We start from the raw sequence: 16,023 nt of genomic DNA on the forward strand, positions 1-16,023 counted from the left end.
CCCCCACTGCTCCATCCTTAAGGCCGGTGCTTCGCGTTACTGTGCACTCGCGTGCAACGTGACACTCACCGCCGCTTGGACCAGTTTACTTACCTTTACCAGGCGCTCTCCTGCATAATCACCTCCACCTTCATCTGCAGACCCATCTCCTGACATCCAGTGATCTTGATCCCGATGCCGCAGCACGCGCTCTGCATCCACGAACTCAGACCATGTGAAGAAGAAAGACAAGGTTAGAACATCCGTCCTAGGGCCGAGCCGCATTTGAACCCTGCGTACCCCCTAGTTAACAATTTACCAGCTATTGTACCGCTGCAGCTCCGTTCCTCATTCCCTCAGGCTGCCGCCTCGAGCTCCCCAGCTTCTGCCGGGCCGGCAACATCACCTGCAAGCAGTGCTCCAGATAAGATTTTGAGGTGGGAGTATTTTACGCCCTATTTTCAAACTTTGAGAGTAAATGTGATTTTAAGAGAGTAAAAATGACATTTCTCCTTTGCTAGAGAGTAAAATAATGTGACATCCAGTCAACGTGTGCAAAAGCTGTATGGAAATCATTACGATGCGGCAGCTTTCTGCATTGTGGCATAATACACCTTTCATTATTTCTCTACCTTCAGAGAAATACATTCAGTTTCAGAGGCATTTATCCCTGCGTGCAATTACATCCATGCAAATAAACATAAAAAGTAGCCTTCTGGTTTCTTTTAAGTAACCTGACCTTTGCACTGTCCTCTGCTCTAAACTTGTGTGTAAATGTACACAGGAAAATAATAATGCTGTTGTATTTACAAGATTTTCATGCGTAAAAAGGCCTAGTACGCACCTTATCTGGAGGGCTGCCTGCAAGGGAAGACAGCAAAAGAGCAAACATCAAAAGTGGAACAGACAGCAAAACAACACAACAAACTTTACAATACAACAAAAACAGACGAGGAAAGACAAAGGGAAACAGGAACACTTCCCTGAAGTATAGTGGCTTAGTCGTAGCAGGACTGGACTAAAACGTGCAAGGGACCAGTGAAGGAACTCGGTCCAGATAATACACGCGCCCCTGCCAGAAGCAGCAGGGCGGAGTGCTCGTCAAAACTAATCAACAGGTGAGCTTTCCAGGGACAGCGCATCCCACTGATACCACGGTTTGGGAGAAGGGGTCTGAAAGGGGATCAGGCGCACAAGCTGGCATACTCACGCCCCCTATTCTCCACGCAGGAGCAGTCCCAAGCAGCATCACCTATTACCACCAGTCACCACATAAGCTGTAACGCTCACCTGATTCCCGCAGAGGCGCCGGTCTTGACTGGGCGAATACCGTATCTTCAAAGGTGATGTGTAACACACGGTTGGCTCTTTGGGCTGGACCTCTGTGCACTGTATGTCTGACGAAGAGTAAGATGTCTGCAGATAGAAAATATGGGATTAATGAACTGGGGTTATTGGGTGTCTCTCTCTTCTTCCCCTTCTCTTCTCCTGTAGAACCCCAAAGGGTAACGCTCTCACCTTAGGTAAGTGAACGCCGAGCTCTCCATCTGCCTCGGGGCAGGGTGCCGTAACCAGTTTCTTCACTGGATAAGGGTGCAGGCCTCTTGACCTCAGAGGACTGCTGTCCGTCGTTTACTGCACGAACGGTAAGTTCCGAGTATTTCAAATGTCTTTAAAAGTCTTTTGTAATGATGTCTCTTATTTTGCAGGGTTCCGGCGATAGCGGATGACGGGCTGAAGTGAGTTGAGGATGGAACCCGTGTGAGGAATAGAAGTGCCTGGAAGCACGTAAGTAAGAGCTTGTTGCCTGCTTCACGATGCGTACTAACTGTCCTTTTATCTTGCAGGTACAAGTTCGGAGCTGCTGAAGGGTGCCGGAATACCCACTGGGTTCGGCGTGGGAAGGAGTACTGGCACGTGAGTAATAAAGTTACCCAATGTCTTTAAACGCACCTTCTTTTGTCTTTCAGATGCGGGATGCAGCGCCGAAGGCCTCCGGAGCGTGCGAAGAGTTGGTAAGCTTTTGTCTTTCAGATGCCGGAATGCAGTGCGAAGACCTCTGGAGCACGTGAAGAGTAGGTAAGCCTTTGTCTTTCAGATGCCGGAATGCAGCGCGAGGCGTTGGTGACAGCCGATGGACCAGGTAAGAGAAGCGCTGTCACTGAAGACCATAATGCTAACCTGTTCTTTCTTGTCTTTATAGGTGTTGCTGAAGACTGGATTCAGGATGGTAAGCCTTTTTCCCTTAGGCCCCGGATCAGATGCAGAAGACACGATGAGCGTTCTGCTGCAGAGGATGCAGAATAACGCAAAGCAAGATTCATCCATCGGGTGTGGTTTAAATAGCCTCCTGTAGTGCTTAGGTGTCTCCTTCCACAGCCTCGCCTAGGTAAGAAAAGAGTTCCTGCTTTCCAGAAGAGTTCCAGTGTTCTGAACCTAGGGAGTGGCTCCTGCCCCACCCAACAGGAAAAGTAGTCCCAAACAGAAGAGGATTAGAGGCTCAACTGGCAGGTAAGTAAGCAGCATGGTCTGATGCAGGTAAGTCCACCCAAGCATTATGAGCCCGGCGCTTCCAGCGCTGGGACTGGGCATATTTATGAGCCTGGTGCCACTGGCGCCAGGACAGGGTCCAAAAGGTCCCAATTGGGACTGGTTGGCACTCGGAACCTGGGTTATGGGTCTGCATCCAAGGGAGTTGGGTAAGTCCTGACCTTTTGGAAGCAGAGATCATGACATAAGCGCAGAGGGCGAAGTCGGACCCGAGCGACCTCACCCCCGGGAGGGCTGCAACCGTGCCCCAACGCCTCCGCAGAGACCAGGTGACCGGAACATCCACAAATTCTAATGTCTTTTGAACACTTCCAAACACACTGTTTCTTGGGACGTGCGACTTTGCCCCTCTTGGGATTCGCTTCCCTTGTTTCTTCTCACTGCAGGATTAATTTCCCTTTCCTTCACTTAGTTTGTAGATCAAAGTCTTTCAATTGTACAGGGATTTTGCTTGGCCCTCAGTATGACCATTTTTACCTATTCCGCTGGGTCTCCTATGGCCTTCTGGTATCGGTAGTTTCTCTCATATGGGGCTCGCCCAGAGTCTCTCGAGTTAGCACCCACGTGGTGCCGGTTTCCCTCAGCAGCAAGTCTCCCCTTCAGTACTTATAACAGTTCATTACACAGTTCAATGAACTTGGTTCACATGTGCCCCTTTTCGATTCTCACTCAACACAGCCCGGTTCTTATAGTTTTCCCTTTCGACTCACCGGCTTTGATGAACTGCTTGGCATTTCTTCTTCATTGGAGTCAAGGCTGGTACCACGCTTGCATGAGCTCCCCTCGCTCCTGCTTATCGGCGTAGGCTTGCCCCATGTACCATTGACATCTGCTGCAAGACACGTGTGCTATTGTTCTCAGTCTTAGGCTCTCTTCCACAAAGGTTCCAGGGTTCTGGGACGAAAAGGGCACGGACACTTATCTCCTCGCCACCCTCTTGATTCCTCCTGCCTTACACCTTCATTTTAACTGACGCGCCAGATTAGCCGTCTCATCTTGCTGTCTGCCGTGCTCGTACTGTGCTCTCTGGCTCCACCTTTTTTCCCTGTGGGGAAGGGAAAGGGCCGTCAGGTATGTGCGATTCTGATCAATTGCCTGACTTTGCCTGACCCTTGTATTGGGACATGTCAGGTAAAAGGCTCTGGTGTAAGTCTGTTGTCCTATGTGTTGTGCGAAAGTGTTTGTGTTGGAAAAGGGGGGGGGATCAGTGGTTTAGAATGTCCTACGTGAGAGGAGGGGGAAAAGGTGTAAAAAGAAGGGGGATACCACATCTTACCCGTCGATGTCCCACTCCCACTCCCCGAGGAACACCCCATTCAAGTGATCCTCCTTCACTGGTCCAGCCTCAGGAACTGGATCCAATAGCGATAGCTGTGTCCTGGCCACCTGGATGACAGATCCCTGGGGACTAGCTAGGGAGATGCCTTCAGGTTTCTCACACTTGCTTCTCTCTCTCTCTCTCTCCCTCTCTCCCTCTCTCACCCTCTTCGGTTCTGACGGTCTTCTGGTCGTCTCCATTTCTACAACTGATCGGGGGATTTAAATGTCCTGCGTAATTGACTGGGCTGACAACAACAAGACTGGGCTGACAAACTCACATTTCCTCCACATAACCTCCCTGTGCCTCCTCCTTGTCACAGTACTTTAGAGATTTCTGGGTGTCCCCATAGGGGGCGTGGCTTGGCGCTGATGGCGAGCGGTAGCTGATCTGCCGAGCTCCGGCCGAGACGCCGTTTACTGATCCTTTTTCTCCGGCTCACGCGCGGCCCCAGCCCTTGCAGAGGGATGTGTGGTTGGGGGAAGCGGTTCTGCATCTGAATAACTATTCGGCCCGCCGAGTCGGACCCCGGACGCAGCTGCGGCCCCAAAACGGCTCTTCCCCCTCCCGCTCTGGTCGGATCCAAGATGGCGCCTCGCATTGCTAGCGGAGCCTACGAGGGGTACCCCTCCTCCAGCGGACTTCCAGGCCTGATGGGGAGAAGCGGAAGCACGAGAAAGTAAAACGACTCCCCCTGGTGCCGCCCGTCTGACAGAGGACTGGCCCGGCTCGGGTCATTCTACCGATTCAGCCCCACAAGAAAAGGCGCGCGGCTTCCCGCTCATCCTTACACTTCTGAAACTCGCCTCTGAGGCCGCACGACCAGACACGGGGACAGAACACAGCTCACGGCCCGGGATTCGGCTGGGCAGAGGGCCCCACTAGCAACTCCGCAAGTGATCTATTCTTCGAGGCCTAGGACATCCGCAACCATCACCTCAAGATGGCCGCCAAGAATAAGTCCAGAGCCGCCACCATGGACTCCTTTGTTTCCGCTAAGGTGAAGACCTCCTCTGAAGCCGCCCGGACGAGCGAGGGGGTGGCCGCCGATATCCACTCGCAGATACTTGATGCCATAGCCTCATTAAAAACGCACATTGACTCTAAGATCGACGAATTCAAAGTTGAAATTCAACTGATCCGCCAAGACGCTCGCAACTTGGCGGAGAGGGTTGCGACCGTCAAACAGTCGACGGAGGAAACATCCACAGCCACCACAGCCATGAATTCAGAAGTTGCCCTCCTGAAGAGGAAAGTTGCCTTCCTGGAGGAAAAGGCGGAGGAGGCCGAAGGTCGGGCCAGACGGAGCAACATCAGGATCCTGGGTGTCCCGGAGGGGAACGAGGGGGCAAATACCACATCCTTCGTTGAAACCCTTCTGCTGCAAGAAATAGGGGCCGGCAAACTGACCCAGGGATTCTCAGTCGAGAGGGCCCATAGATCCCTCCAGAGGCGCCCTCCCCCTGGATCGTACCCCAGACCTATAATCGCTAAGATACTGAACTTTCAGAATAGAGAAACTATCTTACGGCGATCCAGGGAGGGGGGGCCCATCGAGAGAGGGGACTCCAAAATCTCTATCTATCCAGACTACACGCAGAAGGTTCAGAGAGAGCGGAATTCATTTGTCCCGATAAAAGCTAGGCTCCGACAACTGAACCTAAAATACAGATTGCTATATCCATCACGCCTCAGGGTCGTCTACAAAGAGCGGCTGGTATTCCTTGATAACCCAGAGGCAGCCAACATGTGGCTAGAGGATAATAACCTGGCGGATGGCAAGGACAATTCACGGAATGAGGCCTAACCCCCCCTGATCTCACAAGCGACCCCCAATAACAGTAAGAATCATTGTACATGACGCTGGAACACAGAAGGTAATCCAACTTCAGTCTTTCACTTGGAAACGGCCTCGCTCGGCTCCGCCGCCAGGCCCTCGCCCCACCCCCAGCGTAGAATTCACCCGGTCTAGGCACCCGCCTGACCCAGCTCGCGCCCGACTCCCGGATGGGCTCCGACGGCTCGAGAGCGCCTGAGCACTACGACAATGTTGTAGTCGCTGGGCGCACCAGTTTGAGTTCTGTTATTAGTTTTATTAGTTGTACAGTCTTCATGCTTCTTTCGCCAACAAAGACCGAGATGGGTCCGGGACGTGACCCCGACGGCTGGAACTTAGTGTCGTTCCCCCCGCCGCCCACCTACGGAGGACTAAAGCTGGGCCGGACTCCGGTGACCGAGTCCCGCATTAAATCCGAAACTCGGACCCGATGGCGGCACAGTTCACTGTGATGACATGGAACGTGAGGGGTATGGGCTCATACCTCAGACGCAATCGTATACAATCCTATCTCAAGAGGAAGAAAGTATCGTTTGCACTCCTTCAAGAGACTCACCTCACGACGGAGGCCATGTCCAAGATTGCAGACCGATGGGCTGGGACTGTGAGAGGGTCCCCCTATTCCAAATATGCCAGAGGGGTGCTAATATGGATAAGCCCGGATGTGCCCTTCCAGATGGAGGGGAGTGAACAAGATAAAGAAGGGAGATACGTAGTGATTTGGGGCACAATGGAACAGACCCCAGTCTGCTTGGTCAACTCCTATTTCCCACACCACGGAATACCGGCGTACCTCGCCACAATGATTACAAAGCTGATTCGACATCGGGACCGCACCTTCATATGGGGAGGGGACTTCAATTGTGTTGCTGACGCAACCGCGGACAGATCGCTGCCCCCCCCCCCCACACCCGACCAACCTTGCTTCCCGTGCCCTGAGGGAAACTCTGGAGCAGCTCAATCTAGTGGACATCTGGAGGGAACATCATCCGGCTGATAGGATTTACTCCCACTACTCAGCCCCTCACGGAGTCCATACAAGAATTGACTACCTGTTCATCAACAAGGAGCTCGCCCCACATGCTGCAGCTACAGAGTACTTGGGGCGAACGATCTCCGACCACTCCCTACTGACTATGCTATGGCAGTTGAGGGGCCCCAGACCCCCGATCCCCATGTGGAGGATGCCGACTGCAGCACTTGAAGATCTCGAGTTCAGGGAAGACCTTGCCGAAAAATTGGAAGATTACCTGGAAATCAACATGGGGTCGGTATCCTCCTGGGGCACATTATGGGAAGCTATGAAGGTGGTGACCAGAGGTGAAATTATATCGAGAGCCGGTGGTACTCGCAGACAATTGCAGAGAACGCTTGAAGCACGAGAAGCTGAGATCTCCCGGCTTGAGTCTGCTCACGACAACTCCACAGAGGCCGGGGACAAATTGAAGGAAGCCCGCGCGGAATGTCGACAAGCATGGGAAAGACTAGAGAAATTTGATTTCGCCACACACACCACCTGATCCCACAAAGAATCGGATAAACCAGGGAGATTACTGGCCTGGCTCTGCAAACGGGAACACCCCAAACATCTCCCAGTGGAGATATGGGACGCCGATGGGACATCCCACACGACCCAGCTGGGGATCAATGAAGCCTTTGCCAAATTTTACACCGAATTGTATGCTCACAAGACGCAAATTCCTACTGAAGACATTATAGACACACTTGAGGAGATAGAACTTCCCCGCATCTCACTCGAGCAGAGAGAGGAACTGGAGATGGAGATCACTCTTGAGGACGTACAAGGGGCGATCAGGTCCCTCTCTAACAACAAAGCCCCTGGCAGCGATGGCCTCCCACCTGAGTTTTACAAGGCGTACGAGTCCATCCTCACCCCAGTTCTCCACGAGGTCTACCAGGAGGCATACACGAATGGGATTCTCCCCAACACCATGAAAGAAACCATAATCGTCCCTATGCTTAAGCCGCACAAATCGCCCACCGATTGTGAGTCCTACCGCCCTCTGGCCATGCTAAACTACAATGCCAAGATCCTCACATCCATATTGGCTCGCAAGCTGGCCAGAGTGGTGGGATCCATCGTCCATGAAGACCAGAACGGATTTGTGCCTGGGCGCAACACCACTGCTAACCTCAGGAGGCTACAGCATGTAATGGCTGAAACATACGAGAGGGACGAGGATCTGGCGGTGTTGTCACTCGACGCTATCAAGGCCTTCGACTCCATATACTGGGAATGCATCAGGGAGGTCCTGAGAAGATTTGGCTTCGGAGGGGGCTTCATCAGGTGGATCGAGGTCCTCTATAATTCCCCAATGGCGAGAGTGAAAACGGGAAGAACGGTGTCAGCAGCCTGGGAAATACAAAGGGGAACGAGACAGGGGTGTCCGCTATCGCCCATGCTGTACATACTGGGCCTGGAACCGATTGCATTGTACTTCAGGCAGCAGCTTTTCGACGCTGGTATCAAGGTGGGCACTGTACACCACATAATATCTCTATACGCAGACGACGTCCTCCTTTACCTAAGCACTCCCGAGCTTAACGCACCGATAGCACTGGAGGTACTAGATAATTACGCGAAGTATTCGGGGATCCGATTCAGCAGAAGAAAATCCTCTGCCTTTCCCCTGGCGGGCCTACGCAACATTCCAGAAAGCAAACTTCCAGTGATAGGAATAGGTTGGCAACTGGTCAAGTTCCGTTATCTGGGGATCACCGTAAGCCATAACTCGCTACTCACGCACGAACACAACACTGAGGCCGCCATCATGAGTCTTCGACGCTCTATAAAATTCTGGTCCAAGCTCCCATTGGCCATGGTGGGCAGGGCAGCGATAGTCAAGATGATCGTACTCCCCCGATTCCTATATTTCTTTGTGAACATTTGCCATTACGTTCGACCGCCCTTCTTCAAGAAGTTGGAGGCTATCATCAGGGACTTCCTTTGGGGCCCCCACAGGCACAAACTGTCACTATCTGTTCTCTCCCTGCCACATAAAGAGGGTGGAATAAAGCTGCCGGATCTCCAGTTATACTACCTGGCCGCCCAGCTGAGTCACATAACGAAATGGCTCTCAGACAAATCTTCGGCTGAGACGGAACTATTGAGGCAATCCTCGAACAATGTGATCCCCAAGGAGACCCTGTGGCATCTTACACGGCAGTCCCTGGTCACCTCACAACTGATTGACCTGGGAAGGAAGATATGGGCCAGGTCCTGCTACATCAGGAGAGTACAACACCCATATTCCTCGGATAACCCCATCTTAGCAGACACCTGCCGAACGGATGCAGACCTCTCTACGGCAAGGAGGTGGGAAGAAGCCGGCATATACACATGGGGCGACATGTACGAGGAAGGGGAATTCAGGGACTTTGAATCTCTTGAGGCCGCCGAAGGAATACGCCCGGGCCAGTTCCTCTGGTACCACCGCCTTAGACAGACTGCCAAGAAACAGTGGACCGGCTGGCCGGAGGAACCCTCCCCTGACCCTCTACTTCAAGAAATGCATGACCTCTCGGATGGCTGGAGACCAGTCTCCAGACTCTACAGCAGACTATGCGACAAACTTAACCCTAAAGGCAAAGAACTGAGAGTGAAATGGGAAGCAGATCTTGGGACCCCGATCACGGATAAAGAATGGGAGAGAGCGCTAATATTTCCCAAAAAAGTGTCCAGGAATACCAGATTCGGTCAGATTCAACTGAACGTCCTGTACAGGACATACATGACCCCTCATAGGGTCGCCTCCTTCAATAAGACATCCTCCCCTGCATGCCCATGGTGTGGGAATGATAAAGCGGACATGATCCACATGTTCTGGACTTGCACTAAGGCGATGACACTATGGTCCAAAGCCAAACAGACTTGCATGGACGCCGGAATAACGAGGTACAAATGGACCCCCGGCGAGTGCCTCCTGGGGAATTACCCCAGACCTAGCAAGTCCAAGCATGCTGTCAGACTAATGGACATCTCATGCATCCTGGCTAAGAGAACAATTGCAATGGCCTGGAAGACGCCGTCGGGCCCCAGGCATGAACGATGGCTCAAAGAACTCGAGAGATGGACAGTAGCAGAAACCAGGGCCTGGCAAGAGGGAATCACGTCAAGCGGCGAAGCCGAATGCGGCACCCTGGAATCATGGAAGGCCCTCCTCGGAGACATACGCTTCAGCGCCGACTACAAACCCCCCTGAAATCTCGCAGCATCACACTGACACTATCCCCTGATGCCAGTACTGGAGGGACAGCCCTCATATGCGACCCCCGCTGCATCCTGAAACTCTGGGTCGCAGGCCCTAACCCATCCATCCACTGTAAGTTCGCTGTAACATGAAGACTGTCGTGGATTTGTTTGTTCCCTCCCCCTCCCCTGTCTCCCTTGCACCGTCCCCTCCTTTGTTTGAACCACCGTTTGATTTCTCGTTGTATTGCACGTTTTTTTCCCACCAAAATCAATAAAATACGTTTTAAAAAAAAGAGATTTCTGGGTGTCCCCATAAGTTTGAAATCATTTTGGACCACATTGATGAATAGGTGCGCTTGAAATCCAATCATCAAAGTTATCAGATATTTTATATACTCTATGTTCATTAGGCACACATGAAGATTGAATATGGTTCTGTTTAAAAGTAGTTTTCAGCATTTTACAATCAGATGGTTTTGTGTGATGGCAGCACACCACTGAGAACTCTGGAATCAAGGGATTTTCTTCACAACAAAGAGAATTATAGCGCTTCTCTCCCTGTGGAGTCACCACTCTCCCCTGACAGCCATCTCCTCCCATGTGATCCACCCTTAGAATCTTAGAATACCACCCCCAGGGTCAGGATCAGGTAGCAGCTGCCTTCCCCTGGACACATGGGACGAGACTTTAGGCTGGGGATCAGTGATGACTCCTAAGGAGTCATCGCAATACCCTGAAGTAGTGAACTGGACTCAAGCATAAAATGCCATAATGCAGGAATAATAGGTGCTGAACACTGTTCAGAACACTGACCACCGAGAAGCTGCCAGTGCCTATTATTCAGAATACCCAAATACTTGTCTTCATTATACAAGATACCTATTAATAGATGCATCAATCCCATATCCACAATTGTATTGCACATTACATTGCCCACACCAAATAATGCCAGCATCTTGGTCTGCCAGAAGCTGAATGATTTCCAATGACTATGTAATTTGATAAATACTTTGGGGATGTCATACATTTCACATTTGCCATCTATTCAGCAGCCGTGTTACAGACATGTGCATGCTCTATCTATTGCAAATAAAATCAGGCAATATCTACGTGCATGGACTAGGCCTTCAAAAATGGAGGAATCCCAAATCCCAACTCAAAAACACCAGACCGGTTTCATAAAACATGGTAGGGCTCCTGTGAGCTAATAGCACTTTACCACTTTTACCCCTGACCCTATGCCTCCCACTAGTTGTCTTCATGCTGCTCAGGCATTGACTGATTAATTCTTAGCCAAAGCAGAGGTTGAGGAAACAGAATTTTCTTGTAAAAAACAAACTAAAACCTGGAAGAGTAGAAGCAACGTTTGGTGGTCATTGAGGGTTGTTTTTACATCTGTGAATTGACTGAATATTCTCTGCACAGCAATTCTCGGCCTTCCTCAAACATCATAAATGTCCTCATAATTAAGCCCCTAGCTATTATTGTTGTAGTCTGTATACTGGCCTAGCCTGGGAACAAGGTACGGATTATCAAATTCCACAATAAACTGACATGCGACTTAACTCGATTCACAACAAAGGCCTCCAAATGTGTGATCTGGGCAGACTCAAACACTCATAGTGTGATGTTTTTAATTCTAGACATCACCTCTTTATTTCTAAGTTATTCCCAATACCACCTTCATGAGGCTTTCTGAACATACATTAAAATGGATTGTTGTTGTCCATGGGGATAGGCATTCCAGTGGAGATGTACTAGGAAGGAATAGGACCAGAACTTAAGCAGAGCTAAGTGATTTGCCCTAGAAAGGTGACAATTAGGCTTTTGAGTAAAACAGTTGCTAAGGATGTGAAAGATGGTTGAGCAAGAAAGGGCTCAGCAAACATGTGGACTGATTTCAGTTTTCGTTTCAGGCATTTATATAGGGTTTTTGTGTGCTTTGAACCTCACTGCCATATTGCTGAGATACTAGTAGCTGGTTGTCCTGCAGAGTGTTACCAAAGTCCACACCCTTCAGCATTTCATGCTACAAATGGTTTCAATATTTTGTTCCCTCGTTTTTCTAACTTTTCTGATATAATCCCATGCATATCATGTAAACGGATTAGATACATTTGTATACAACTATCCAAGAACTTTCAAAGTGTTTGCATGTCATATACATTTTTATACAGTAACATAAGGAAAGGTTATCCAGAAATTACAATTGAATCATTCTGTTGCATACCATTTCAAAAGGTTATCCTTATATTTCTGTGGCCAATTTCTGGCCGATGGAGGAACACATTCCAGGCTACAGCAACTGTTGAACATGCACTTTTACCTGCATTGTTGTGGCTGGTAGGTATTTAAAAGGAGGCTTACTCCTGCCATGGAATGAGCAGTCACGGATTATGTCTAGCATACTTTTATAACACTAACCTCATGCATGTCAATGAATCAGTCAGAAGCATTCATAGAGCTTATCTGGTCGATATTGTATGGCCTACGCTTCACATGTAACTGAAAGTTAGCTCATTTATGTTAATCGTGTTTTCACCCTTTATCGTTTCATCAACTGAACATTAATTCAATCACTATGTTTTTTCCCTTCATTTGTTTCTTCCGTTTAAATTTCCGGCCATTTATTTTTACTTCCAAAAATATTAAATCGAATACCACAAGCAATGTGTAGATTTATTGGATATACACATCTGCAATAGGTTCATTGATACATACTGTGCAGTGCTCCCCTTACATAAATAGCAATTTCTCCGAGTGGAAGCTGGAATTGTATAATTAGTACCTTCAGTTTTTTATTTAGCTGATGTAGTTTCTGCTGTAGAGCCTTATTTTCCTTATTCATCTCATGTGTATCATCGGAAATTAACTGCTGTTGTAAATTGCTCTGATTGAGAACTATATTTTTGTCTAGGCCCTGGAATGACAAGACAAATGTAATATTAAGATAATGCAACACAAGTATAATTCGAATATGGTATAACACTACTCTCAAAGCTAAAGTAAGATGAAGCAATATAGAGAAAAGTTGGATAGCTATTAAAAGGCCATAGGAAAAAAACAGACTGTAAGTAACATGCAAGAAAATATTTCGTTGTAGACCACAATTATCAGTAGGAGAGAGAAATGTGTATTATTCTGACATAAAAACAATGTTAATCATATGCTTTTCAAAGACTGCACATTATAATTTTTGTAGTTCCTCAAAACGTTCTTGACAATACAGAAATAAGCAACATGTTTATACTGTATGTCAGGAAAGAGAAACATTACAATAGCGATCAGTACCATTAGTACATTTGATTTTTCCTGAACAAAAAAGGCCCCAATTGAGGTAGGACAGATGAACAAGTTACTTACCAACAAGTAACGTTCTTTCGATTGGATGTTCCTCCAACATACTCCTTATCTTTGATATTCACGGCCAGCATCAGCTGCTTTGGAAAAAAAATTCGGCAGAGTGCGCCATGCGTCGATGGCATCGAGTCGATGTCCTTCGAAGGACTCCGTCGAGGGTGATGTCATTGGGTGTACAAGTAGTACGTGCGGCGCCTGTTGGCCTCAGTTCTGTTTTTCCCTCCTGTTCGTGTTGGTTGTTATTGTAGGCAGACAACCCTGCAAGAACTGAAGTTTTAACAGCATAGGAAATTGTACAGAGAGGTAGGATGGGAAGGCGATGAGCAATACGTTGGAGGAACATCCAATCGAAAGAACGTTACCAGTTGGTAAGTAACTTGTTCTTCGAATGGATTGTGTCGTCCAACGTATTCCTCATCTTTGTTAGACTCCCAAAACAGTATGCAGAATTTGGTGGAGGGAGTAGAAATTGAGATTGTCTACATTTTATAAAGCCGAATACAGTACTGCCTTACCAAAGGCAACCTCCTGAGAGTGGGAAGCATCTTCGTGAATGTATGCAGTGAAGACCAAGTTGCTGCATCCCAGATTGATTTAATAGGAACGCCCCTTTGAAGGGCTGCCGAAGAGGCTATATGTCTGGTGGAATGCCCTTAAGCCTTCTGGCAGGTCCTTGCCTGCCAATTTGTAACATTGCGAGATGCCAAGAATAATCCTCCTTGATAATGTCTGTTTTGAAACAGCTTGACCCAATTTCCTTCCGCTATATTTAATAAAGAGTTGGTCATCCACTCTGAGTTTGGAGAACCCAGAAATATAAAAGCTTAAAGTTCTTCAAGGGTCCAACCTATGGAGCCTTTCTTCCTCTTTACCGGGAGGGGTGTGGGGGGATTGGGTAGAACGCCGGCAGAACAATTTTCTGATTCAGATGTAAATCAGATACAACTTTAGGTAGGAAGGAGGGTTTTACCCTCAACACAACCTTGTCCTTGTGGAACACGGTATAGGGTGGCCTGGAAGAAAGTGCCTGCAACTCGCTCACTCTACGTGCAGTTGTCAAAGCGACTAATAATCTGGTTTTGAAGGTTAACAACCTCAATGGACATGTGTGCAAGGGTTCAAATGGAGCACACATTAAAAATGTTAGAATCAGATTAAGGTCCCAAACTGGGACATGAAAAGAAGAAGGTGGGAACACATTTGTGAACCCCTTTTGGAATTGAATCACCAAGGGAATTTTAAAGTAGTAACACTCTTCCAAAGAGCGCTTAAAGATGGAAAGCGCTGTCAGGTAATCTTTGATGGTCCCAACATTGAGACCTTTGTGTGCCAATGACAAGAGGAAAGATAACACCTCTGGAATTGAACATAGAAAATGATCAACATTCTTTTCCCTGCACCAGTCGCAAAACTTGTTCCAATGGCAACGGTACAGAGATTTTGTTGCTGCCCTTCTTGCCAAAAGCAACACCTCCATGACGTCATCCGGGAGGTCCCAATCCTTGTATCTCAGCCTTTTAGAAACCAAGCCTGAAGGTTGGGAGTTTTGACCTCTGGATGGAGAACCTGTCCCTTCCTTTGTGAGAGAAGATCCTCTCTCTGCGGAAGACGAATCGGAGGTCAGACGGACATGTCTAGAAGGTCCGGGTACCACGTTCTCTTGGCTCAATCTGGGGAAGTTTGGATCATGCGGCATCCGAACCGTCTCAACCTCCTGATTACTTGAGGAATGACGGGGATCGAAGGAAACACGTATAAAAGTGGGAAATCCCAATCCACCACAAACGCATCTCCTAGAGCTCCTCTCGGAGGAAATTCCCTTGAGCAATAACTTTCGCACCTCCGGTTCACCCCGGTTGCAAACAGGTCTACTTGAGGGGTTCCCCAAAGGGCAAAGATCTCTTGAAGGACTTCCTGAGCTAGTTCCCACTTGTGGGACACTGCACCCTGCCTGCTCAGAGCGTCCGTCGTCGCATTCTCCTCCCCGGCTAGGTGAACTGCTGATAAGGAGATTACTTCCTGAATTGCCCAGTACCAGAGCTGTATTACCGCTCTGTACAGTGGTAGTGACCCTACACCTCCTCTTTTGTTGAAGTAATGCATGGCCACTGTGTTGTCTGTCATTATCAGGACATTCTTTCCCCGTACAGTGGGCAGGAAGGCTTTCAGCACTAGTCTGATTGTCCTCAGCTCCAAAAGGTTGATGTATAGTTTGGACTCCGATGGAGACCAACGACCACTGATTGTCAGACCGTTGGCATGGGCTCCCCACCCTGTGAGTGAGGCATCCGTCACTACTGTAATCTTTCAGAATATTGTCCTTGCAGGCCCACCACAGGAGAACCTGTGCGACCCTGCTTGGAACCTGGAGCAGGTCCGTCATCCTTCCTGAGAATTGGGACCATTGACTTCTCAGAGCCCACGGAAGGGATCTCATTCTCAGGCGGGCTTCTGGCACCAGAAAAATGCAGGATGCCAAGAGGCTGAGCAACCTCAAGAAATCGTAGACCGGAAGATTCTGGGCACTTTGAAATTTGGAAACCATCTGAAGAATGTCTTAAGCCGTCGCCTTGGTTGGCAAGCTCTTTCCCAAGGATGTGTCTAATGTAGCTCCGATGTATTGGAGCCGTTGGGAAGGTGTCATCTGTGACTTCTTTAAATTGAGGGAGAAGCCCAGTTTGTGAAGGGAGTGGCAGGTGACTTTGAGATGATCCAGGGTTTGCTCGGGAGAGCGTGGTCTGATCAGCCAATCGTCCAAGTAGGGGT

General features: G+C 48.9%; 1 protein-coding gene across 1 annotated transcript in view; it reads right to left on the reverse strand.

Annotated features, from left to right (window-relative positions):
• The window catches only part of LOC138453438 (lebercilin-like), a 1,169,225-nt gene that overhangs the window by 584,893 nt on the left and 568,309 nt on the right, over nucleotides 1-16,023 (reverse strand). Inside the window, exon 4 of the mRNA XM_069606292.1 lies at nucleotides 12,686-12,817. Within this exon, the coding sequence (XP_069462393.1) occupies nucleotides 12,686-12,817 (132 nt within the window). The remainder of the gene's footprint in view (nucleotides 1-12,685; nucleotides 12,818-16,023) is intronic.

This window comes from Ambystoma mexicanum, chromosome 4p (assembly GCF_040938575.1).
Source record: "Ambystoma mexicanum isolate Mex_15411 chromosome 4p, UKY_AmexF1_1, whole genome shotgun sequence".
Lineage (NCBI taxonomy): Eukaryota > Metazoa > Chordata > Amphibia > Caudata > Ambystomatidae > Ambystoma > Ambystoma mexicanum.